Source organism: Malurus melanocephalus, unplaced genomic scaffold (assembly GCF_030028575.1).
Source record: "Malurus melanocephalus ecotype Western Australia unplaced genomic scaffold, MMel_1.1 scaffold_60, whole genome shotgun sequence".
Lineage (NCBI taxonomy): Eukaryota > Metazoa > Chordata > Aves > Passeriformes > Maluridae > Malurus > Malurus melanocephalus.
In genome coordinates this window covers 542,242-559,702 of record NW_026623292.1, presented here as the reverse complement: position 1 = coordinate 559,702, position 17,461 = coordinate 542,242, and the positions used below count along the sequence as shown (strand labels likewise).

At 36.8% G+C, this 17,461-nt stretch overlaps 1 protein-coding gene across 4 annotated transcripts in view; it reads right to left on the bottom strand.

Annotated features, from left to right (window-relative positions):
- Window positions 1-7,788: 7,788 nt before the first annotated feature.
- PNPLA8 (patatin like phospholipase domain containing 8) overlaps window positions 7,789-17,461 on the bottom strand; it is a 34,549-nt gene continuing 24,876 nt past the window's right edge. For all 4 annotated transcript variants that reach the window (XM_057366118.1, XM_057366114.1, XM_057366115.1 and 1 more), the window contains 2 exons: window positions 10,495-10,690; window positions 7,789-8,638 (listed from right to left, as the gene is read on the bottom strand). In XM_057366118.1, the coding sequence (XP_057222101.1) occupies window positions 8,364-8,638; window positions 10,495-10,690 (471 nt within the window). In that variant the 3' untranslated portion in view covers window positions 7,789-8,363. The remainder of the gene's footprint in view (window positions 8,639-10,494; window positions 10,691-17,461) is intronic.

Sequence of the window (17,461 nt, the reverse complement as noted above, 5' to 3'; positions counted from 1 at the left end):
ACAAAAACGATGAAATCCTAGACATCTTCACGATGGTGTGGAAGGGTAGATGCAGCTGAGTGCACAGCTGAYTGCTTGCCACCATCTACTGTGACATCTTGTTTTAGTAACGATACAGACATTTGCTTAGAGTTGAGAGACAGCACGGCTGTAACATGTATACCTGGATAAAGATGTAAAACACTGACATTGAGCCTTCTGTGGTCTGATTTGTTGACCTTCACAGCAGTGACTGCAGGCCAGAGGTTAACGCTGAAATACAAAATAGCTGTAGCAGTTACTGTTTAATTCAAGTTAAGGAAGGCTTCAGTGCTGTATCTCTATAAAGCCATTTGTGCATGTCTGCATCAGATTAGAAAATSAACTGCATTCAATCATTTTCTAATCTATTGTTTGCTGTTGTGGAGAAAGGGTTTTTGAGATGCAGTGTGTTTGTTTTTACAAATACAGTCTGACAAGGGTGACTTACCTTTTGAAGAAGCTCTTTATTCTCTTCTCTTTTCTTTTTAGGTAACTAGGGAAGAAAAGCTGTCCAGAAACTGTCATAATGAAAAAGTACATACTTCTGAGCACCTAATTAGAAGTTTTCTTTGCTACTTTGAATAGGTTTTGTCTCTGCTTTGTGCAGTTTCATATTCCTTCATTATATTCTCTTAGCATGCCTCTGGCTGCACTGCTAATGCTTTGGGGCTCTGGAGAAAGACTCAGTTGATGTCCAGAAGATCGGTGTTCCTCAAGGGACATGGCTTTCACAATTCTAGTTAGAAACACTTCCAGTGAGAACACTTCCTCATGCTCTGCAGTGATTTGAGGCTGCCAACACATATTCTATCCTCCCTCCCTGAACTGTGCTTTTGCAGAATCACAGATCGCACTTCTCTGAAAAAGCATGGCAGCACAGGCCCATATTGGGACCAATTAGGTTTTACCACCATCAGCAGCAGAGTGCCCTCTCACACAATAGAGAAATAAATTTGGAATAGCAGCCTGCCTATCCCCATGCCACCCCATGGTGACAACCAAAGTCATACAAGTGGCTTGTAGGGTTGGCAGGGCAGCACCCATGCTGATCCTTTGGCTTGTTCAGGAAACACTCTCCCTTCCACACACATCCGAGAACCTGATTGAACACCCCTCAGCCCAGCACTGAATGTGGCGTGGAAATTTTGTTGTCTCATTTTACAGTAGATTTTTCTGGGACAGAAGGCTGGCATGGGAGTATTCTTTTGAGGAACTGTCCCGGCAGAAAGGAGAAGGCTTAGCACCATCTTCCTGCTTCCTGCTGATTTCACAAACATCCCTATATGTCAGCTGGGTACTTAATATCTGATCTGTTGGAGATGCTCTTCATAGCAAAGGTTACTAGAACAAAGTACCTGCTGTCAGGTGGAGTTTATTTCTTATGGAGACTCCATACTTCTGAAGTGCTTTTGCAATGGGGAACTTACCATGGGGACCTTCTGCAGAGGCACCTCTTGACACTGTTATTCTCTCACAGTACCTTCAGAGTCTGGCATTCTAAGCCCAGCTGGAAACCAGACATTTCAACGTATTTTGGAGACTTGAAAACTTATCCCTTCTAGTGCTTTTAGTGACTTCATGGCAACTGTGAGCTATTATGACTATGGAGTAYTGCTTTCTGAGGCCTGGCTGCAAGAGCTTCTTTACAATGAGCTATTGTGAGGGAGGAAAGCAAAGCCATTGTGTCCTGCATGGTAATAATGATCTAAGTCATCTTCCTCATTATCTCCAGAAGGAAAGAGAACTGTCTTGTTCTGTGTKCTTTGACTTTTTAAAGGCCTGACTGATCAGAAAGACCACTAGTATGGAGTGGCTCTGACTCTAATGTGGAGTATYTGCTGAATGCCTGATTGCTGCCTGTGTCCAGCAGCTGCAGTGTCCTGTGCCAGCAGGGCCATTTGCAGGATGATCAAGCGCTCTGTAGCAGGAACTGTGTGTCAATGATGATGCTTTCTGGGCATGCCACAGGGACAGCGCCTCATACCACTGACCAGCTCATACTGACAAAAGACAGCAGCAACCTCACAGTCATGATCTAACACATACTGGATATATTCAGTTCAGGAAGCCAATCTCTTTTTTAACAGTGTTTCTTTTAAGTTATGATGCACCTAYTGTAAATGTATTGGTTTGAAAAGAGATAATGTTTACCTGAGAGGCTGCATTATGCTAAGCCCTGCATAATGGATGAGGAAAAGTTTTCCTTTTCTCAAAGACAGTCTGAAGTGAATGCACTCCACAGACTGGGCATAAAATATATAGGAACAGCATCATGCTGGAAGTATTTTGTCTTTTTTTTTCTTTACTATCGCCAATATACACAACCATTCATATTTATATATATATGAAGCCACGCAATAAACAGCTGTCCAGAGCACACTTGCTTCCTGACAATCTCATCTAAGCCTTCCTTACTGATCTGCAGCTCTTCCTAAGGAATTATGACATATCTAGTGCAAATTATTTAAAACGTATTCTGCTATAGAAATATTATTGTCTTTCCTGCTGTATTCATAACYAGATGGTTTAGACCTGCTTGGAATGGACACAGTGCTCAAGTTTGGAAGTTATGGCATGCTTATATCCTAGTAGATTCTGTAAAGAAATGCTTTGAAGTCAGATTTAGCCATGTCAATGATTTTGTCCTTTGACTCCACATACTAAACAGTGAAATACTTACCTTTCCTTGTAGGAGGATAGAGGCATTCCCTACCAGCTTGTAAACTCTCCAACACYTCTGCTTCTTTTTTCTTCTTGTCCCATTGTTAGATGTTTTCTGACTGCCTGACTCGCTTGCCTGAAAATGCATTCAAATGAGGTTTACAAAAGGATAGGACAATACTTCTGGTTTCCACGGAGCAGCCAGTGAGGAAGTATGGAACAGCAGCTTATGCCCTGGACACAGGCCAGATTTTTAAGGAGTTACTTTTAGGGATTTGCTATGCAGTTTTGAGACATTCTAGAAGACTGTTTCCCTGTGGTATTAGTGTGATGATTATTACATCATTCAATTAGAAAATAATGGTGCAAGAACAAAAAGCTGTTCCCTTTCCTGTTTTCAAGTTCTTGAAAAYATAAAAAACAGCTCTTAAATGCTAACAGCATTACTTTGTTGAACTCAGCATTGCACTTTAAAGGTATTAGTTATCAGTCCAACTTGTCTCTGGGGTTTTACCTGAAAATATTATATTACAGCTTCTTTCTGAAAGGTAAAKATTTCAAAATATATTGATTGATTTCAAAGTATATTTTTTATGCTACTGCAACTATATGGGGAAATAGCTGTTAAAGATAAAAATATGAAAAACCAATAAATAAAATGAAATAATAAATAAAATTGAATTGTTGCCATAGATTAAACATGCATTACCGGGCGTATAAGTAATGTAGTGTTTCAGTACTTTTTTACTTTTTACAGTATGTTGAAAATTGTTAATGACTTCCACTTACTGAAATCTGCTAATTTTATTAAAACAAATAATAGAATTGTTTTTGTTAAATCTTGAAGAAGAATTTAAATAATTGTTCTTGTTTTATGAAAAGCTGGCCAACAGTGAAGGCCATTAGCRGTGTATTGGACCAGGTGGCACACTGGAATTAATGGGTACATACCAGGAGCAGACAAGACTGCAGGTATGGGAGTGAGGAGGCTGGGAATGAGGAGGCTGAGCAGTGAAGAGGGGAACTGGGGGGCAGCAGCTCCTTGAGTTCACACCTCAGGATGATGTGCAGCTGGAGGAATAACATCATTTTGTTCCTACAAGTTTGAGTTTGAGGAGGAAACATTTGACATGCTTGTTTTTCTCTGTAAATGAATATGATTGCACTAAGAATGTATCTTACTTCTAGAACCAAACTGTCCTTCAAACAGAAAAGTTCTGCAAGGTCTGAAAACTTTACTTAATTTTTCAAGCAGTGGCATGAAAAACCCAAACAGCTGGGTTTCTCTTCTTGCCTTATGCAGTTGAGTATAAAAGACTATGGGTTTGTATTACAGCTGGCCTGGAGTGCAGTCCTTAAGCAGAAAGAGGAGGCCTTAACACATCCTCCCCTGCAACAGATCATGTTTGTATTGCATAGGTGTCATTTTGAGAACAATCTTTTAATGGAGGAAAACCAGAACTATTTGTTGACCCAGCAGCATATAAGTACTTCAATCTCTGATAAAAAATWCATGTCACAAATAAATAGTAAGCACATACCAGATTTTTCTTTCACCTGTCATGTGTCTTGTATTACCTCGGCCTGTATCAGCTCCCTTTACCAGCTCGGCAAGAAAAGCAAAACAAATGCTTTACTTACAAATGTAAGTAATGGATCAAATACAAGACTTATCTATTAGACCTAATGAGAAGATGTTGGTTATTTCCAATAGCCTATGGATTCTGCTATATAGGAAGGGTTAACAAGTTCTCACCTGCCTCATAGGTTAAAACGATTCAGTTGGCCATGGAGATTGGTAGAGATAGTCCATTACAGATAGTGCWTTACAGAGCTCAATTTCTAAAACTTAACACTCAATCAGTTTCTTTTGCTCTTTTAATTCTRCATAGTCATTCTGTAACCTTGCTCCTCAGGCCCTTTTACTTTCTGRTTAAATTTACTTTCTGATGAAGTTYGAGCACTTTTGGCTTTATGCAACTGTTGTCCCTTAATCTACTATAATTTCCTTCCTGAAGTATTTTTAAACAGCAGCAGGTTCCCTCCTTCCAGCCCTTGTTTTGTTGATGAAATAAACCACACTCTCTTAATCTTCCCTTTGGCAGCCCTTCTTTGCATCTGTTTTAGTCTGAATATCTTTCTCTAATAGCACTGAACAGAGGTAATTATATTCATCTGCTGCTGCATTCAGCTTGTGCAATAGAATCAGTATCTTCATTTCACTGCTGGACTATACAGTGACTAAGGAAGTATCTTAAAGTGTTCACATTTCAACATTTAAGTTATATTTCCTTTGGCAATGAAACCTCCTTCAACTAGTATCTCCTTCTGCATAAATAATTAGAAACAAGAGGTCATCTAAGAAAACCTAAGAGKCTTTCCTCTTTCTGACTTTGCATAAAGGGAGATTATTTTATGCCTATTCCTTTTCATTTCCTAGTCTGGACTCCCTCTTTCTGCCTTTCAAAATCAAAGATATTTTGTAAATTTTGCAAAATTGACGTTTTTACTTTCTCAGCTAAAGCCTAAACTCATCAYAGAAGAGAGTCTCTTCTAACCCAAGAAAGGCTTGTATTAGAAGAGACCTTTAAGATCATCTAGTTCCAACCCCATTGCTGTGGGCACAGACACCAGTAAAGTTCCTGATTTTGTTTCCAGCATACAGACCTGGCACATCTTTAAATAGTAACGTTTGGTCAGACAAACTTTGTAGTCATCTCCGAATGCACAAGTTACCTAGAATGCTTATCTACTTACTGTCTGCTTGTGATTGTTTATTCTAGATTCAAAATTCGCATTGATCTGGTTTTTTTCACATTTGTTCACGTTTTCCTGGCCAGGGAATTCTCTGCTGCACTGATAAGAGTTATTTTTGTAGCTGTGACTGCTGAGTCAATTTCAGTTTTTTTAACTGGACAGCCCCACAACATTCCCAGGGGTACTCTTTCAAAGCAGGATTCGATTCCTTTAATGTGATGTTCTTCGGTAGAGTACTCCTTTTCCTATTTTTATTGTTCAGGAGTACATTTYTCATTCTAGTCTAGTCTCAAATCCATGCTGCATTGAAATAATATTGTTCAAAATATACATGATCCCTTCTAGATCTAATGTGTGAAGGGAATTATCATGTTCTTCAGTCCATTACAATGCTTGTATTTGACCGACTAATTTCCCTGCTCCCATCAATAAACCCCCTTAATTTAAAACTGTTTCCTAATTTAGCCAATCCTCATTCCATTACAGTTCTTATTCCATCTGCTGCTGTTAAAGTATCATGCAGTATCCCACTGCCAATGCCTCACATTTCCTGAAAATACATATACAGTGCTACAGGAACATAGCCATAGTAGATAGGATTTCTGGCAAATTGCTTATTTTTTTTTTAAGTAACTAAAAACTAATTACAGCTCAAGTGAAACACCTATTGCATCTCCATATWTTAAAATGGTTTAGAGAGGAGAAGAAACTCCTAATTAGTGTGTGATAGACTGCAGCACCTGCAGCACCAAGGATSAAAGAGTTTCGTTTGAAGGCATTCAATAGAAGCACCTTGTGAATTTATATACAGAGGCCTRAAACAGTCTGAATTAATTACTCTGTAGCTCAATTCCATATGTACTTTTAAAAGCCACACTTAAGAAAAATATTGTTATASGAATAAAGAGGAGGGGAGAAGGGGTGAACCAAGGTAAGACAGCAGCTTCCAGCAAAAACAGTATCATCACAAATCCAGATCCTACCATAACTGAAATAAAATCCTCGCAACATGAGGTTTTATTTCTATAAAAAAATTAAATGGAAATGTTATCTCCTTGTTCACTAAAGGTACGTGTTTCCTTAGATAATACTTGCCCCMAAAAAACCTGTGACTGGAAACTCAGGAATTCAGGATGATACTATGACTTTGCTCTCTGCCAGAGAAAGAAGTGAGTAACTTGTGTAGTTACATGAGACTACCTGATACTGTCTGTTTTGATTTAGGATGCTGGCAACAGTTTATACAAGATACCTCTATGAGAAACATTTTTTTATGTTTAAATTGTCTCACACCTGTGGGAAAGGTTTGATTTGTTTTTCTTTTATTCAGTTTTATTGAATTGGAATGCAAAAGGGAGGTTGTATAAATGAAAGTTGGATTAAGATCATAACTCTCTGCCTTGTGTGGCAAACACAAACCAGAGAACCGAGGGAGAACCAAAAAAAGGATGAATATCTGGGTAAAATGACACAGGTCAAAATTAAAAATGTATAAATTTAAAAAAAAAAAAAGCCCAATCAAATGTTTTCTTGCACAGTCAAAAATACWATGAAGCAGCTCAAAAGATCTTCTCAGGTATCTGCCTCATAGTTCCTTTCTGAACTACAGCCTAATAATATTTTCAATGTTTTAAAACAAGTRCAGAAGGTGACTATCATAATAAATGTTATTTTTAGTAGATAATGCAATTGCAGGTGATTAGTTCTAAACAGCAAAGTGACAAATGCACTAATTTTGGTGAAACTGGRTATTTTAGCTACTGCATAGAACATACATTTCATCTAGTCAATATCTTCATGCACTGTAGCTGTCTCCTACAAGACACTCACCCAAGCATCTGGCAAATAATCTTATTAACAGGTACGTGCCCAACATGTATCAGCAGCTGTCTCTACCTCAAATTTCACTGCACTGCTCTGAACAACTCCTGTATACGTTCCTGTTGTTGAACATGCTGTTTGATGCACTAGTTGTCACATCCCTCATGGCATAGGCAGGAAATATGCCCAAAGGAATGCAGTAAGCTCTAAAGTTAACTTCAGAGCCCTGAGGTAATTTCAGGAGAATGCACATATGAGGGTTAGAAGACAAAATKAAATTTATATAATTTAATGTTTCAAGTTCTAATTTTCTTCTTGACTAGATACACTTCAAGTTTGGCACCCAAAACTGAAGTTTTTCTAAGAAACCTTCCCATTCATATGAACTATTTCAGGATTTTATTTCCTTTATCCCGTAACTGGAATAGCTGCTCAAGTGAAGCTCTGGGGTTTGGGATTATTTTCAAACAATGAATGAAYCAATCTGAAGTTATTCCAACAAAAACAACAGGCAGAAAGTTCTAAAAATACCAGTTAATGTTGATAATTTAATAGGCCATTTATAGTCATCCAAACATTTTACTCAATACTGTTATGTACAAAATCCACTAAAATAAAAAAAAAATTAAATGTTATTTTTTCAGATGTAAAAGTGCAATTAATACAGGCAGAGTTTTTGCAAGAACATTACATTTCTATTAAATTCACTGGCTACATAAGAGCCTAACAGGTATATTTGCCTACACTAAAGTGAATGAGATTTTTTTTTTGTTAACTTTGAATAAACCTGGTAGTTGATAAATAGAGGTTTTCTGTAGTACATACATCCAAAAATGCATTGCACAATTATTTTCATAATTTTCAATTTTACTGACTTTCAGAAATTAAAGTAGAGCAACAGTAAGATTCATTAAGTTYCAAAAATAATTAACACCATAAAACCTTGCAACAAGTGTGCACAAAACAGCCATCCTGAATTGCTTTCTCCCCAATTCTGACAGTATTCCRAAGATGTTATTTACCCTGAATAAATGTTCTTCCTTTACAGTACCAAATGGATTTTCCAGAAAAAGATTTACATTTATCTTTCATGCATTACTTATTCACAATTTGGAAAAAAATGGCAGGCCTTCATACATGTCAGCCTTTAATCTTATCCAGTCCTGAAGCCTCTGCAAAGCTGATTTTTCCTGTGTTAATATTTTTGCAGCTTTTCTCAGTTTTTCTTCATTTCGTTCTAAATAACGAATTCCATCTGTCTGCAGTTGACTGAGCTTCTCTTTACGACTTTCATCCAGAGGTATGTCTTCGTTCATGAGAGGGTTAAATCTGAAGTAAGTATCTGGAGGTAAGAGTGCATCCAACATGGTGTGAACTTCTGTATTGAAAATAAATGAAGAAAAGAGTTAAATTCACTTGAGAGAGTCTAACAGTCCTGCAAGTGTTCTGACAACAACTGCTCTGGAATGACACAGGAAGAGTAAATATGGGCTGCTTTGCTGAGTAAACATTTTTCTASCACTGCCTCATCAAAACCCCTTTCTCACTAGAAGGTTTGTAAATGACCCTGTAGCTCTGTTTACTCTGCAAAAGCTTCATCTTTTATTCCAAGACAACCTCACTGGTATGACAATTAAGTAGGCTTTACAGCTATCTAGATYTTTAATTACATTCCATTCCTCARCAACTAAGAGCATATCCTGAAAACCAGGAATGTAACTTGCATTGTCCCATTCAGGATACCTGTAATTTGTTACACTTGSTACTAACAGAAGTAGRTATTAGGAAAACAACAGATACACGTACTTCTGCAATCTCAAAGTAAAAATATGTAGGATTAAAGCTTTCTTTTGTTTACAACTAATRATTTTTTTTGTCTATTACYACAGATTTGTGTCTTGAATTTAACATGCATTTAATTTAAAATGTTCAAGTTAAATTACAGGACTTCAGTTAACCAGTAAAATAATAAAAAACTAACTATGTAATGAATATTTATGGTCTTTTTAAATAATCTGTTTCTCTCCCTTTAGATCTTTTTGGTGGCTCACTTAAAATTCCATTTCTATCACTACCTTCAGCATTCATTCTATTTCCATCTTCTCTGCATTCTTACCATGTTCCTCCATTCTTTTAAACATCTATTGTCATATAAAAAGTTAGAAGTGAAAACATATCAGGAGTAAGATCACAGCAAAAGATTCTTGTAAATTTGAAATCCTCTTGGCTTGGCCTCTCCTCCTGCAAATTACTCAGCTACATCTATTCTTGTCTCACCACATGCAGTCTCTCTTGCTCTATTTAATACTCTCCCTTTTTTTCTTTGTAATAAAAGTTCCCATTTGTTCAAATATATTCTTCCCTCTTTCCATGTTTTTTCCTTTCATCTCCACAATGAACTTTCCTTTCTTCTTCTTCCCATTACATTTCTTGCCTCATTTTTCAGCTGCAATGAAACTTTCTGACAGAAAGTGGACAGCACACATCGCCTTCCCCCAATTTCCACTGCCTTTCCACACCTGCGCAAAAACCARAAGGCAATCCAAAATACAGCTTTTTCCTACAGTCAGCTGACAGAGACTTTACTGCAAGGGATCTAGATCRTAAGAGCATTTCTTGTTTCCTGGATTTCTGCAGTAGAAGCTTCCTTTGTAAGAGGAGGGGGAAATTATCTGTATATGAATATTTCCTGTTTGTAATAACAAATCAGATGTAAATTGCTAGTGACAATGTTCCAGTGTACTCCCATCTAGGAACTGAATTTATTTTAGAAAACAGATGCTTGGCKCTTTCTGACAGCAATGGAAGTCATCAGCACTGGCAGATACAGTATAGTGCTTGGAAAAGTACAGGTATAAAAGCATATATAAAAAAGGTTGGCAATCAAATACTTTTTTTGAAGCTGTTGAAAATCAGTGTTCTATATTAACCATTAAGCATTTCTGTGTTATGGAAAAAACAAATAAATGTAAGATAAGATGATTTTCAAATGAAGTCCTAAATATGCCTTTTATCCTAAATCACAAGTAAAAAGATGAAATACAGAAAATACATAATACTGGTACTAAAACTTACACTATAAGTTACAAAGGGACATGCTTMAATTAGTTTCATGGGGGTAGTAGAGGAGAAGGAGAAAGACAAAAGGCTGAAGGTTATTCTCTGAATTGGAACTMTAATTCTAAGAAACATAAATAAAACTGTCACAGTACAAGTGTATCTTAAGACACCAACCTTCTGTATCAGTTGCACTGTTGATAACATTTGTCAGTTTGGCTTTCAGACTGGTGTGTGTGACGTTGGTCTTTACCTCGCTTTCGTACCGACCAGTGCCCAGCGAAATCAGGCACTGCAATGGAACATTTGGCCACAGACACTTGCACTCATGAACTGCCAGTGCAGAAGGATTATTTAGGAGCAGACCTCCATCCTGTAAATTAAAAAGAAATACAAATATTAGTACTATACATATGGTCATAAAAGAAACTGCAGCTATAAATTAAACTAGCTTAGCTCCAGTATACAACCCCAATTAAAACCAATAAGCATTAATATCCAACTTTTGCACAATTAATCTGTGTGACACAGCTGTTGCATAGCTTGGCCTCCTGGGCACTATCAGAGCAGCTGTTGGGGCTGTGCTTGGTTCTGCTGCTGTAAGCATTATATAGAAGAGGTAGGCTGAAACARTAGTATTCACTGCAATATCTAGAGRAGATATTACTTCATTTTCTTCAGTCATTTTCAGTAAGATAGTTACGCAAATTGACAATTTCTGAAACRATCAAAAAGTCTGTGCTTCAAAATGCTTAGTGATATTACAAGGAAATTTTCTGTTACAAAACCCTAACCACTACCTGCAGATTCTAAAATAAATTAAAAAAGAAAAATCACAAGAGCTAAGCTTGGCCAAAGCTTACTTTGTGAGTTCACTCATTATACAGGATGCCACAGCCTTGACTTAAGAGTTGGAAAGTAATTTACGTTGGAAAGAACTTACTGAGCTCATCTGGTCCAACCCCCCTGCTCAAGCAGGATCAGCCACAGCATCTGCCCAAGGCTATGTCCAGTTACGTTTTCAGTATCTCCACTAATGGAGATTCCAAAACCCTTGTGGCAATCTATTTCAGYGTTTTGATCACCCTCACACTAAAAATTTTTTCCTGTGTTCAGATGAAATGTCTTGTCTTCATTTACACCACTGTCTTTTGTCCTACCAGTGGGCACTACTAGGAAGACCACAGCTTCCTTGTCTCCATTCCCTCCCATCCTTCATTTGTGCACACGGATAAAATCCCCACCCTGAGCCTTCTCTTGGCTGCATAGTTTCAGCTGCCTCAATCTCTCCTCACAGGACAGTCCCTTAATCATCTTCGTGGCCCTGAAATGGACTAACTCCAATATACTCATGTTGTCTTGTGGGAAACTGGAGACAGCATTCCAGGTGTGGCCTTGGCAGTACAGAGAGGAAGGACCATCCCCCTGAGGACCAGCCCGGCGGGTAAGAGGCTTCTTTAAGCTGTCTGAAGAACAGAATTCAGCCCAATACTACTACAAACAAATGCTCTGGAATTGAGGAGAGACATCTTTTGCTAGCAACATGTTAAAAGTGTAGTTGATGAGGCTAGGATAAAATACTTTAGGACCAATAAAAACCAGTGTGACAACAGTAAGCTTCAGAAGCATTCAGACAATGAGATTTTGATCCACTGAATCTCAAAAACTAGGTTTAACACTTCTTGGAAGTAGAATAACTTTCACTCCAACTAAGAAATAAATTCATTTGGAATTTGAATTAAACAGAGCTTTTTATATTGGGAATGCCTTAAAACAGCAKTTATAAAGGTAAAATGTAAACTGAGAACATTATCAACAGAGACGAAGATCACTGTATCCATTCAGAATCTATACAAACAAGTAAAATACGAAAGAGACAGAATATTTACTGCAGTAAGAATAATGCAAGCACTCCCTATATTCTAAAGTTCCCTGAACTCCCTATATCCCATAACTGACCATCACATTATTAGAACAATAAGGAAAAGCAACTCTACTCAGGAACAGCTTAGAATAAAAAAGGTTTTGGAGATGAAAAACAATTTACAGAAACTCCTTTTAACTACAGYTGTGCCAGATAAGTAAAATCAGGATTACTGAGCTTWGTTTTTTGTGTTTGCTTTCTTTTAATTAACCTTTCYTTTCAACCTACAAAAAGCTCTTTGAACTCTTTCTAGATACCATTCGCCTTACTCAAAACACTAAATACACTGCTAACATGTACAGTCTCTTSAGTGCTGAATATCCTTTGGTCATGTTTAGTCTAGAAAASGAAATGCAAGGATGTTTTTGTCCTCTGTATAATTCCACATGAATCTTTATCTAAAATCTTAATAATTATCTCAGTGGTGCTTAATTCTTTCTTTGAATCCTAGATTAAAAATATGCTTACAAAGTAATTCCCATTGATATTGTCAGTATAATTAAATTAAACATGACTGCTTCACCATGGGAAAATTAGTATTACCACAAGTTTGAGGGTATATAATACTAGAACACTACAATATTTTTGTAATACCGATGAATAGAAGATCAAAGGAACATAAAATACCTACACATACCAAATGTGTTTGTGATCATAACTAATAGCTTTGTGCAATGATTTCCATATTTAAACATTTTCTAATTGAGGTTTATTGTAATGACAGTAAATGCCTAATGATTTTCAATTTAGACACAACTTCTAGAATTTATACAGATAATAGACACATGTCAGTTTTTGAAAGTGAGAAGCAGGACTTAGAAGAGCAACTGACTTTTTTTCTTCTCCTCTAAAGAGATTATGGATGATAACGACCACATCCCAATCAATACTTCAAGTAAGATTACTCCATTAAAAAAAGCAATGTTCCTCATACTGGTTTTGCTTACAATGATCAACTACTGAAGGAGTAAATAATGCTATTAGTTAAACTGCACTATTAAGCACTCAGTGAAGGAAATACTGAAGTAATTTGTTTTACTCTGCAGCTCTAGCAACCATAGAGCTAATTATGTCAAAAGCTGAAATTCTTGGGAAAAAATATTTTCACCAATTTTAAAATTAGTTAYGTTGATTTCAAATGTATTTGAATTCTAAGAAAACTGTAAACAASAAAGAATTTTCCATTCTGAAAATTAAAGATGAGTAACAAGCCCTTCTGATTCCGAATAATTCTTCTAACTTCATAAAACTGGAGAAAAGYCCATCCCAAGAAGCATATTAAACTAGCAGTACAGAAATATGAAAGCCAGATCTAAATTTTTTAAAGGTAATTTTAAGAAACCATGACATATCCTTCTCCATGCTTGCTCTTGAGACACAGGRACAGAATTCCCAAGTGATCAACTCTGCAGTTTTGTACATAAGCTACTGAGATCTCAAGAAATTTCACTGATCCTGGCTCCTATGTATTTAGTCTGACAATTTGCTTTGGAGCTGCTAAATTCTTTTCTGATTCTGTTGAAGTTATTCTTTAGCTATAAAATACTATATAAACGCAACTCACCTAAATTATTTATAACTTACTAATTAAAGTATTTTAATTTAAGCATTCAGCTTTTAAAATATGATTATAAAAATACATTAACCAAAATGCAATAAACATAAAGACTGAATGACTACCAGTAGTASTGCATGTCTTGGTAACTAACAACAGCTTCCTCATCCATGCTAGTTTCTATGAACTTTCTTTCCACTCTAAACTTCCACGCAATTAAACAACTGGAAGTAAACAAGGCAAATTTTATCTGATCTATGGCTACAGAAATGCAATATCAATCCCTGTTTGTCTCAAAACAAAATATTGCAAACAAAATAAGGATCTTTATACCACATACGATACCTTGTTGATATAAAGTGATATTTTAACTTATAAGCTTCAAGTGCAATTCAAATTCTACAAAGTGATGCTAACTTTATGTACAGCYATAAACTTTTTCAGTTCCTATTAAGTTTATCAGTTCCTTTTTGACAGATGGAATGTCTTTACTGTGTCCCTCCTGTCCTCTATATTATTAGCTATATCCCTATGGAATGGAATAGCCTGTGTGCACACAGAAAAAGAGAGACAATAGGAACAGAATATTTGATAAATTACTGCACTATCAACATACACTGGGGCTCTAAAAGCCAAACCAGSAGGTCAAGTGAAGTGATTATTCCCTTTTATTCAGTACTTACAAGGCAAGATGGRGATAGATACTGTGTACAGCTTTGGACACCCAGTTACTAAGCACTGAAGAACTGGAAGACATACAGTAAAGAATCACTAAGATGGTTTGGGGCCTGAAGTGCATCRCATATGAGAAAAGATGCAGGGAACTAGGTTTGCTTACCCCATTAAAAAGAGAAAGCCAAGGAGGAAGCTAATTATACTGCTCCACTGTCTAAACTAGAAAAAGAAACACCCAGATTCTTTCACACAGCACGGAGTTAAGAGCCAGGGAAGCTGTGGAATCYCCAACCTTGGATATTTTCAAAATTAAGATGGGGAAAGCCTTGTGCAATCCAACCCAACTTTGAGGTTTAKCCTGTTTTGAACGGGAGGCTGGACTACATAACCAACCACTTGAGACCCTCTCCCCCTCCAATTTTCCTAAGGTTCTACTCTATTCAAAGAAATACTGTATGAATCTCAGATTACACAGCATGTAATTCTAGCTGTAAAATGAAATTACATTTCAAAATCCATTCTTATTAGAAATTTGAGCTTTGTCAATCCTGTCTTTTGTGGAAAATGCAAACACTTGCAGTKCCAGGAGAGGTTTCAGTTGGAAAGTTAAGAAGAATGTCTTCACCAAAAAAGTTGTGAAACATTAGAACACACTAATGAGGGAAGTGGTGCAGTCACCATCCATGGAARTATTTAGAAGACATGCAGATGTGGTGCTTAGGGACTTGGTTTAGTGATGGACTGGGCAGTGTTAGGTTAACGGCTGGATTTTGTAGGGTTTTTTCCAACATAAATGACTCTACAATTCACACCTTGGAATCTGTAATAGAAAGGGTAACTTACAGGAACTCTTCAAATGAGTAAACTGTTGACCAATATCCACAAAAGGTGCAATTGGCCCAAGTTTTGACTCAGAACTCAGTGTTGGGCGAACAGCCAGGGCAGATCCCTTTTTATCTCTGTTCTCTCATTCTTGAATTATCTGACCTTCCCTACATTTCACCATCTCTTTTCATTTATCTAGATCTCAATCCAACTGCAAACTCTCTTTTCCACTTCCCAAACATAYATGAGTCACTCCTTCCCTTCCCTGCTGCTACACTCAGTGCACTGGCCAGTGCCAGGCACTGCTTCATCTACTGAACTTTGCAAAACCATTCTACACTTGAGTCAACTTCATTTGCGGGCTGTACACCRAACACCAAGTGCTGGAGCAGGAATGCTAATGCAAGGAAATACCAGAAAAGGGTGCATAACTCTCCCAATGCCATCATGCAGGCAAGCAGTAGGAAAGAAGGCTTTTTAAACATTTCTAAATGAAAACCAGTTATTTCTAAATTAAAAATAGTGRAAGGAATAAAATAAGTTAATCTTAAGATGGCACTTAATAATAATACAACTCCAAATTTGCTACTGATAGCAAAGCAATGAACTCAGGGACTGTGACATTTTTCAGACTTTTTTCAAGGGCTTTCCAGGTGGTAAATATTAAGTCGTTCTGTTTTATTTAGTGACTTACTCCCAGGTAAAGTCAATTAATTTTTTTCACACAGATTTTTCCACAAAAATTCCCTTATGCAACTGTAACCATATTTTTAGGGTTTGCTGGTGAGTAACCAGGAGTCTAAAGCTGGAGCTAGTATTTTCTATCAGTGTTTTGATAGTGGCAAAATGGTCAGGCAAGTCTCCATTGTGACTTAACTAATAGATCYTAAATTCTTTAAAGCAAGAAAAATGCACCTTTTGTAAGCAAATGCTCCAATAAAAACTGATGAAGATACCCTGCCTGTACAGTTTTGGAGATAAAGAAAGGACTGGTTAAAAACTGTGAAACAGCTGGGTGCAAATTCTACAATCAGAAGGAAAATAGATGGCAAGTTTCAAAGAAGGTTCCCCAGAGCACTTGGGAGCTTGGTAGCACAGGACTTTCTGAAAATCTTGTCCTATTTAAATAATTATAGCGAATGGGTGTGAAGTCACCAGTGGCACATTTAAGTCAATACTTTGAAAATAATTATTTAACATGAAGATATTAAAATTGAAAAATCGTAATATACTTTACCATGGGAGAACAGYTGCTTCTCACAAGTTAATAACATTCTCTACATTCATAGGCTTTCACTGCATTTCCTATTTTCTGTCAGACTCAAGTTGTGCCTTGTCATATTTCCGTATCACATCTTGTATGCTGAAATTTCAGCTAAACAATGCTAAACTTTGTGAAGAAGATAATCTAGCACTGAATGAAGGATATATAATGTATAAAAGTCAAGACTGATATTTGGAAGCTGAGGTTGTTGGCTCCATAGTAACCACTTCACCTCACTGCCTATGCAGACATGCTTTGCATTTTAGTTCACTCTTACAGACTTGCTCTGTTGTTTACTTACATTGTCTGAAAAAGCAGAGACAGAATTAGTACAAAGCTATCACAGGCTAGRACAAGACTGGCTAAGATTCTGAATGGACTCCTGAAAAGTATTTTTTAAACTCTGTGCTTAAAGTCAACACAAATATAATAAATATGCAGCTTCAGGATAGTTCTTGTTGCTGCAAATGAGGAGTTTGAGGAGTTGCTGCATAAGTAATAATAATAAGAGGTTACTTCTTAGAAATTAAAGTAACTACTTTAAAAACATTCTATTTTCCATAAGTAAATGGGTATGCCTTGCCATATAATTCTATAAAATCAGCTCAATACATTTACATAAATAGCAGCAAATGCCCTCAGAGTAGAAGACAGGAATGAGAAAGGAAAAAAGTCTTTCACTACCTGTAATGTCTATCAATACAGGTAACTTCAAGATTCACATCCCAGCCTAGTCCTCTCACTGCACTGGGCACCCAGGGCTGTTATAAAAATATCGATGTATCTACCCTAAGCTTTGAGGTTTGCTCAGTCAGCCATCCCTGGGCTGAAAAAATYACTGTTTTTCACAACTGCTTTGTGAAAAACAAGTCTGTATACTCAGATTTAACTGTACAATAAA